Below are 9,355 nucleotides of genomic sequence, written 5' to 3' on the forward strand. Positions count from 1 at the left end.
GGACACTAACGGTTCACTCTGAACTCTAAGAATCAGTTTAAAAGTAGTTATTTGGCTCCAGCTTCACCAGAAACTCTATTGGCTGATTGTCTGAGTTTCAGACTCTTCTATTTCTAAAAGATGCTGAGTTAGCCACACATCAAAATCACACAGATTTACTGCGTGGTAGAATTATTAAAAGTGAACTTGATGCAAAAGAATGTATGTGTAACTTCATTATATGGAAAAAGTAAAGTCACAGTTATTAAATAAAAAACAGAATCCCTTAAAGTTCTAGACATAGAAAGAAGTCCAGCTTGAACCTCTGAGGGTGTTTGAAGTTGAACTGTAGTGTTTTCATCGTGCAAGCAAATTCATCACATTTTGTCACTGTGGCCTGTAAACAACCCTAAAGCAAACAAATGAAGGACCCTTAAACTGTAAATCTTTACTGGCTGGTGGTTTATGGTTTCAGCAGCAGCCCTTCATACACTGCAACCAACTGACCCACAAACCACAGCAGCGCACAGGGTGTCCTCATGAAATAAACCAGTGAACTAAATTAAACTTGTTAGCATTAAATCATAATAAAAACCTTACCCTACAGCCAATAATCTAAAATGAACATTTATATCTACATTCAGTCTCCTGCTCAGTCACACTTGGTGGCACCTGGAACCTTTAAAAGGTCTTTTGGAGGCCTGAAGACTCTTTTGTCCTCAACACAATGATAATAAATTCAACTACTCGACCCAGACTGTTGCATTCATTAACCATAAGTTCCAGCTTCTTACAGATCAATGAAGAAATCATAAAAATTGATTATTAGCTGTTGCTATAACCAAGCTATACCTTCTTTCTCAGGGCAGACCTTCAACTGTACCAAGTGAAGAGCTGCCAAGAAGAAGAAGACACAAATAAATAAGTCAAAAGTCAGAAAGAAATCTCTGTATGTGTGTATTTTATCTTTACACTGTAAGTTAGCAGTGTGCAGATATCTGCTGTTTATTTTGCCATGAAGACTTTCATTACACAGTGAAATAAAGGTTTGGACTTTGGTACTAAAAGTAATGCACTACAAAAAGCTATTTCTATTCATTTTTATAGGCAGTATAACATCAGAAGGCTTGGCAGGGCAATTTTTAGAGATGTGCTTTTCTCCTGATTATAAATGATTGGTCATTTAGTGGACTGTTTCGGACACTGTCTCCTCTGCTCTCTTCATGCATGTACACCCTTGGTCTTCTCTCTCCAGCCCCAAAAGAACTTGAGAGTAAAAACAATCACAGATGTCACAGCTGCTGTTATGATGATTGTGATCCATATCCAGTGGTAGGACTCCTGCAGACGGCAAGAAAACATGAAACTCTGTGTTAGTCAGTGCAGTTTGTTTAAACTTTAAATGCCTTTCAGTTTACAGCAAATCAAAGATCACACAGTTTACAGCAAAACATCAAGATGAAATGTTCATGTGCAATCTGTGATCTGACTAGAAAAAAAGGGGTTAATCCCAGTTTAAGCCACAAAATCACCTGTAGGTGCCTGTTATCTTGTTAAATTCCTGAATGACATAGTTAAAACCTGAACTGTGAGTCTTTGCTGCCAGGACAGAGATCAGTGTTGTTGTAATCGAATCGATGCTGTCACAGCAGAGTCACCCTGACACAATAACATTAGTGGTAAAGTTATTCACACTCAGAAAGTCATCAAGGCATCAAATGCAGATGTTGTATTTAAAGCGTTTCTGCTGTAAATCAATCGGTTTGCAAGACAGAGCAGGGTGTGGTGCACTTACCGGTGGTTTGCGCACTCGCAGGCGGACAGCAGAGCGGTGTTTCTCGGCCTTCTCTATGTCGCAGTAATAAACTCCTCCGTCTTGTTGCTGAGCTCCCTTTATGGTGAGGGACAGGTCTGCCCGTCGGTCCCAGTCAGATGGTATCGATACCCGGCTTCTGTTAAAGTCATCCCCGTATGTGATTTCCCCTGTCCGACCATTCAGCTCCAGCAGTACTTCCCCGTTTCTCCTCCAGCGCGCAGACTTCACCGACTGGCCCGCTGTGACGGAGCGACACGGGAGGATGGCATCCCCACCCTCGGATACAGCAACTTCAGAGGGCACAAATACCTCCAGCTTGTAAGCTTCCAAGTGTTTCCTGTTGCAGGTAAACTCATAATGTCCGTTGTCATTGAAGTTAGCATTTGTTAAGATTAACCAATCGCGTCCTACGACCACGCGGTCAGTGTAATCTCGTCCTGGCTTCCAGTAACCATTTAGAGATGCGATGAGCTGAGTGCTGGCATCATCCAGCCGCTGATACAGTGTGCCCTCTCCCTTCCTGCACTCCTCTGAGAGTGGAAACTCCACATCTGCCCCCACAGTAGTTTGGATCAGTGCTCCCAACCCCTCACAGATAAAAAGAAGAAAGAACACAAACACTGATGAAAGGCTCATCCTGACGATCTGACAGTGAAGTGTTTCCGTTATCAATCTTCTGCGTTATCGCGAAGCTCCGTTAGGTTTAGAAACTGAGAGAAAGGCTTGCTACATGCGCATGAACTGATGTGATGTCAGGGTCCGCCCAACCGGCATACACCAGCATTGTAAATGGCGCTAGCCTAAATAGATTTCTGCCCCGTGTAACTGAAGCTGGCAATAAGACGTAACTACATGTACAAGGTGCTGAAATCCAACAAACATGTTCTGATCATCACTTTCTGTTTGGTGGTGCTGTAGCCACAGAACACTCCAGTGTCCATAACATTATTATATTGTTCATAATATTTTATTATCATTAATTTACGTGGGAAAAATCAAAGTGAGCCAAGTTGTGAAATGTGTTGGGCAGAAGCTACATGACAGGAGGCTGTGTGAGAGTGCTGAGCAGTTTAAACAAGTGCTGTGTGGACCTGAGAGGTTTACTGTGAGGTCAAAGGTCAGCTCAGTTTAATTCTGTTTTTTTATACAGCCTACAGTGATGCAGAGAAAACCTCCAACAATCAGGTTTCCCCCCTATGAGCAGGCTCTTTGGCAGCAATGGGAAGGAAGAACCCCCAGCAAGAACCCCAGGCCCGTGGTGGGGAGGCCATCTGCTGTGTCTGACTGGGGTGAGTCAGGACAAAGGCACACTGTTGAAGAGAGACAGATATTAATAGTAACTAATAATTAAATAGAGAGATTTGTACAAACACAAATAAAGGTAAAAAAAAAAAAAAAAAAAAAGCCCCAAAGGGGACTGAAGAAGAAACACTCAATGCATCATGGGAATTCCCCAACAGCCTTGGCCTATTACAGTGTAACTAAGGGAGGACTCGGGGTCATCTGATCCAGCCCTGATTATATGCTTTGTCAAAAAGAAAAGTTTTAAGCCTAATCTTAAAGGTAGAGATGCCATGGTCCTAATCCACACTCCAGGTCATGGAAGAGTTCCTGCCTTACATGGAGAAGTTTAAGCTCACGAGTGAGAGGAGAAGGGAGCGTGAGATCGACAGATGGATTAGTGCCGCAACCACAGTGATGTGGACGCTGTACCTTCGATTTACCGGTCAATACGTGGAAGAAAATGGATGGATGGAAGACTGTTTACTACTACACAGGACATAAAATTATTAATTAGGTTACAAAGTAATTTGTTTCAGCTATATATGAAATAAATAAAAAAGGAAAGAAAAACATTTTCTGTACTTTTTGTGATTATTGTTTATTTTTTGCTATTAAAGATAACTTTTTGTCATACTTAGTACAACATAATTGGAATATTATTCTTTTTTTTTTTTACATGTAAATGTTGATGTGATTTCATTTTTCGTACTTAACTTTGGACGGAGCCTCTATGATAGAGGCTTCTGCAGCTCTTAATCAGTGTCTCCTCATTAATAGCTGCTAGTCTGTGTGATGTCTGTGTGCAGCTGTTTTATGAAAGCCATTCAAACTTTTAGAAATCTCTAAGAATGATGAAGAAGAAACACTTCCCCACCCAGGGAGGTGGAGGTGGCTGGAGGTGCAAGGTTTTTGGACACCTGCTCAGGGCGGGCTCAAGATGCATCAGTGAAAACGCCTCCATTGTTTTCAATCACGCATTTTGCAGTGATAGTAGTGATTTGTGTTAAGATGTGGCACCCAGAAGATGCATCTCAAAGTTAAAGTTCTGTTTCTCTTTAGCGTAACTGCTGAAGAGGAAGAAAATACCACTCTTCTGTTCCGAGACTGCTGATGCAGATATCTGTGACAGAGCTTTTGCTTGAACGTGGCACAGGATACAAAGAAAGATGGGGGAGATTATTTTTGTTACATACAGAGTGAAACATCTACAGCTGTAAGCTCCATTATAGTTAACCATCATTTTGTTACGGGGCAGAAACGTTTTTCTAATGTTTCCTTACAATATTTATTTTACAATATCAAGCTGTTATCATTTCAGACCACACGGGGGAGCCCTTTATATATTTTTTGGACTATAAACAGTTTAGTCTAGCTGTGAACATGTGGGGAGAGAAAACATAATCCTTTATTTCTGTAGAGGTTTCTAGTCATCCAGGTCATCTTAGTCTATGGAAAGAAAATCTGGACTTCTTTAAGTTTCTTGAAGACGTTTCACCTCACATCTGAGAAGCTTCATCAGTTCTAAGAGGAACTGGTGGAGAGTCCCAGATTTAAGCCCCATGGAAGTGTCCCTAAGAGGGTCATGGACCCCTATTGATCCTCTGCCTAAGCAAAGGTGTAAAAACGGCTGTGAGTCACAATCAGCCAAGGTTTAGGATGAACCCTTTGTAAGACTGGCATCCCCTGGGTATAGACGATGGTATGTAGGGCGGTCAATGACTTTGTCCTTTTCAAGTTTTTGTAGGCAACTTATACGTTATTTGTGCTTGCTTTTGGGGTCTCGTTTTAAGGCTTCATAGGTATTGAAGTCACTGCAGAGTGTAGTAATGTTTGTGTAATAAGCTGCTGTGTTTAGAACAACAGTGCACCTCCTCTTATCGGCTGGACAGCCTTCTTTTCTTGTATTGTGAGGTTGGACAGAGGAACTTTTTGCACTGTAGAGGGTGGCTAAAACTTTCCTCCTTATTTGCTCTGATCCTGTTTGTGTTCATTTATTAATCATTATGGTTGTTTCTGTGTCTGTTTTGAAGTCCACTATGGGTAACTGTTGAGGAGAAATGGCAAAATTGAGTTCTGTCACTAGGACTTCAGTGAGATTCCGGTGTGAAAAGTTCTTCACTCATTTTTCTTGACTGTCTTTGGTTGTGAAGTCCTCCTGTTCTTGTCAATATTGTGTATGTGTTGACTGGGAAGTATAAGTTTTCATTAGCAAAGTAGGGAATTTCTAGAGTTGTCTTTCTTTTCCTTTAGAGTGTTGGGTCCGCTGAGCCACGGCCACAAACTTAAAAAATGAAAACTCTTAAATAGGGTAGGGTAGAAGTTTTTTGAGTTCTAACTAATCTTGTGCATCTATAGTGAAATGGACCTGTCTTATCCTTTCACTTGGAAGTTGATTTTGTGCACGCCATAGAATCGATAAAACTCTGCTCTGAGTTTGTTTCAAACTCTCTGAAACAAGTCTGCTCTGTCTGCATCTTAGATTGAAACTGACATGCTGAAGAGTTGTCCCTGTGGAGCTGTACATCAGAAAACTCCACTTAGTCACATGAATATTCTGGATGAGTTTCAAAAGATTTACTCCTTTTCTCATTTTTAACAGAACCAAAGGTCCAACCACCAATTTTGTTCTGCTTATCCGTGGCTTGATAACAGAGGCAGTAGCCGAGGCAAAGACGCCCAGACCTTTTTCTTTCCACTGAGGCATTCCTAGGCCAGCTCAGAGATGTCATTTCTCCAGCACGTCCTGGAGTCAGGTCTTGGGAGTGCGCAATACAGAGAGCACCTGGTGGGCTGGCCTGTAATGACAAGATACGTGACAGGATATGTTACACTATTTATACGTGATTCAGCAAGGTCTACAGAATATTGCTGGTCACATGTTCCCAGAGACTTAATACTTTAGCCATTAGCTGCACTAGGTTTTAACCAGCAGCATTTCTTTACCTTCCATTTGTCGAATGATGCATTTGGCAAAGTGCACCACTATTTGGAAAGCTCGTCTTTCCTCCTTGGTGCTGTTCCAATACTAGGTGCAGATATTTCCCATCAGGATGCTCTGGATGGTGCATGAGTAGAAGTTCTTGAGCAACTTCTGAGGTAGGTGGAAGTCTGAGTTGTCTGAGGAAGAAGAAACGCTAGCAGGCTTTTTTCACCAGCGTGTTAGTGTGACGTACTAGTTTCTTTCTAACAATTCTCTCCCTTTGTAAAGGTACATCTTGAACAAACAGCATAAACTGATCTGAAGAACTATTCATGATAAGGGACACTAGAAGGATATCTAGCAAACATGCATCAAAACATCTGTATAACTTCCCTTTTCTGTTTACTTTCATAAAACCATTGCTGAAGAGTGAACACTTAATTTCTCTTGTTATACACACACCACCCTATCAGATGCTGTTACACAAGACTGCAATTTATTGCGTACTGGAGATGATCCTCCAGCTATTGGGGAACTAGACCCAGAGGGGGTAAGCTTGCCCTCAAAGATATTCAGCTGCTCAGATGAGCCAAGGCTACTGGAAGTGTTTCTCTCACTACATTTTCTTTAACATCTCTTTTAAATGCATAATTTCTTGTTCAGACATTTAAAAAAACATTTTTAAAAAATTCATATGACGGTCCAACAAAACTCACTTGGATGGAGAGCACACCTTATAATGGACTTGAGGACGTAGAAACACTGCGAACAGTGAAATCTTAAAATGTGTTTAAATATCAGCTTTTATTGCTGATATTGTTAATAATAATAATAATAATAATAATAATAATAATAATAATCTACACCTCTTCATAGTCAGGATTTTTTTTGAACCCCTATATCTGAAAGTATTTCTATTTTTGTTTATGACAAACAAACACACGATGGAGCATAAGAGTTCACTTAATTACATCAGTTGGATTCTAATAGACTAAATCACTGGGATTTTTACTTCCCAGAATAATTAGTTAGACAGTGAAAAAAACCTTTTCATGTATTTTCAAACGGGAATGTGAAAGTGTCTGTCTTTAAACTTTAGCTCTGTCTCTATGCTGGGGGTCTGTGTCTGTCTTGGGCAGTGGCGGTTTTTGATACGAGCGACAAGGGCGTGGTGGGGGGCGACATCACGGGCATCGGCAAAAAAAAAAAAAAAAAAAAAAAAATTGCTCGTACTCATGCTACCCCGACATCAGCCAGCGCATATTGGGAATGGCATGGGCACCGAACGGTTTTCTATCGCCCATTTGCTGGGAGTAAGGGCGCCCTCCGTTTGCGAGGTGCCTGCTGCTTGCGGCACAGGGAGGAGAGGGCGGAGCGGCGGGGGATTCTCTGGGTGGCTTGAGCAGCATCTAATAACCAACTCACAAAATAAAAAACACACCAACAAACACGAAAACACCAGACATCATGATACAGACTTATAATTTGCACCGATGTTTTTTCAAATTCTATAAGCGAAAAGTGAGCGCGAGAGCCCTCGGTGCGCCTGCTCGCTGCTGAAGTCAAAGTAAAACTTTGTCATCTCCGCTACATACAGTCCAGTATAGAGAGACTAGAGGACGAGGCTCCAGTTACAGCAGAGCAAGAAAACAAACAATAAATATAAGAAGAGTAAAATAAATATACACTTTAGGACTCGGGTTAAAGGGATCAATAACAATTTAAAATTTATAATTTACAGTTTGATGATTTAAAGTCTCACACACAACCTGTCGAAAGGGGAGGAAGACCTGCTGCTTCCAAATAGAGCACATTTCATTCATAATGTTGTAAATCCAAGCTCATTGTGTATTCCTGATTTGAATCCTGGGTTGTGCGAAATCCCAGAAACAAAGTGAATCTGTGAACTAAGGTGTAGGTCGGAGGGTATGATGGTGCCAGAGTGTTCGCCCGGGGCGCCAAACAGGCTAGGACCGCCACTGGTCTTGGGACATGTAGTGGTGTGAGATACTGCAAGTTTTGGTATCGATTGGCCATCAAGTAAATACAGGGCCAGTATTACGAATACCAGTATTGATGCACTTAATCTATAAAGGCAGCTTATATACGAGAGTGGAGTCTTATGGTGAATGTGATGGATTATCATCAATTTGCCAAATAAAAATACATTTTAATCAGACTGAGATCAGATCACTGAGATTTTCAAGTATTTTGAAAGAGTGTTTTTGTTTGTTGTAAAATGTAAAAGTGCATATTTTTAAAGCATATTTGGTCAACATCTGTTTAAATGTCCTAAATAAATAAAATAGACAATCCAAAAAACTAACTATATTATATTCAATAAGTGTCATTGGCAATGGTCAATAACACTTTAAGTTATGCTTAAGAACTGGGATGAGTCATGACTAAAACATGACTTTCTCCACTAAATTGGCCAACTAAATGAGCTGGGACAAAACTCTGCTGTGTTCCCACACAAATCAGTGTAGTCAGTGATTTCATTTACTCACTGTGGCTGCTCTGTGCCACTGAGTCACTAAGTAAACTAAATATAGCAGAGCAGAGTGAAGTGTGCCTCCATGGGAGGAGCGGTGTTTGCACAATCACATCTACTTTCTGACGACTTCGAGCAAGGGAGTGAACTTAGAAGAGAAAACAACAAAGTACAGTGCAGATCTGTTTTCACTAATTAAAATAAATAGTGGTTTGAGCAAAACAATTCCATAAAAATGTGACACCAAAGCTGTTACACCCCAGCCCAGGGAAAACTGGCGTGCAACATAAGAAAAATAAAAAGGAGAAATGCCCCCACACACAAGGAAGACGAACCAACAAAAAACAGCTACCATGGATTTCACAACAGCCGGTCAATTTATCAAGTCCCAAAAGGTAGCAGGCATCAGGGTGAGCATGGCCAAAACAACAAACAAAAACTCGAGAAATGAAATGCAGCTGGCTTACCTTCACAGAAAACCCCAAACGAAAATTATAGGCATCTTACCTGCCTCCCTAACCAAAAACTGGAGAAAAGGTTCCCAAAGAAAAATGGCTTCTCACCCCTACAGCTACCGAGTAAGGAAAAAGTATCGACAACTATTTCCATCTATATACAACAAACCATTTACAACACAGGGGGAGAGCACGACCATGACAAACTGAAACACAGGGCTTAAATACGTAGAGGGAGCAATCAGGGAATGGACAACAGGAGGGAAACACAGCTGGGGCAAATCAGAACTGACGAGACAAGGAAGCGTAAATCGAACACACTGAGATAAGACAGACCTTCAAAGTAAAACAGGAAACACATAACAGTCACGCCTAAAACAAAACACTGACAACATCGAATCATAACA

At 41.0% G+C, this 9,355-nt stretch overlaps 1 protein-coding gene across 4 annotated transcripts; it reads right to left on the reverse strand.

The window, feature by feature from the left end:
- Positions 1–924: 924 nt before the first annotated feature.
- LOC113019051 (uncharacterized) lies at positions 925–9,132 on the reverse strand. Of its 4 annotated transcripts, XM_026162534.1 has the most exons (5): positions 9,001–9,132; positions 6,023–6,196; positions 5,762–5,874; positions 1,775–3,105; positions 925–1,320 (listed from the first exon to the last, which is right to left on the reverse strand). In XM_026162534.1, exons 4-5 carry the CDS (start codon positions 2,429–2,431, stop codon positions 1,201–1,203), a joined length of 777 nt encoding a protein of 258 aa, XP_026018319.1. In that variant the 5' UTR covers positions 2,432–3,105; positions 5,762–5,874; positions 6,023–6,196; positions 9,001–9,132; the 3' UTR covers positions 925–1,200. The 4 variants fall into 4 exon arrangements, with proteins under 4 accessions (XP_026018319.1, XP_026018321.1, XP_026018322.1 ...); XM_026162536.1 differs by lacking the exons at positions 5,762–5,874; positions 6,023–6,196; XM_026162537.1 differs by lacking the exons at positions 5,762–5,874; positions 6,023–6,196; positions 9,001–9,132 and adding an exon at positions 4,580–4,606.
- Positions 9,133–9,355: the final 223 nt, after the last annotated feature.

The sequence above is a fragment of the Astatotilapia calliptera genome, chromosome 3 (genome assembly GCF_900246225.1).
Source record: "Astatotilapia calliptera chromosome 3, fAstCal1.2, whole genome shotgun sequence".
Classification (NCBI taxonomy): domain Eukaryota; kingdom Metazoa; phylum Chordata; class Actinopteri; order Cichliformes; family Cichlidae; genus Astatotilapia; species Astatotilapia calliptera.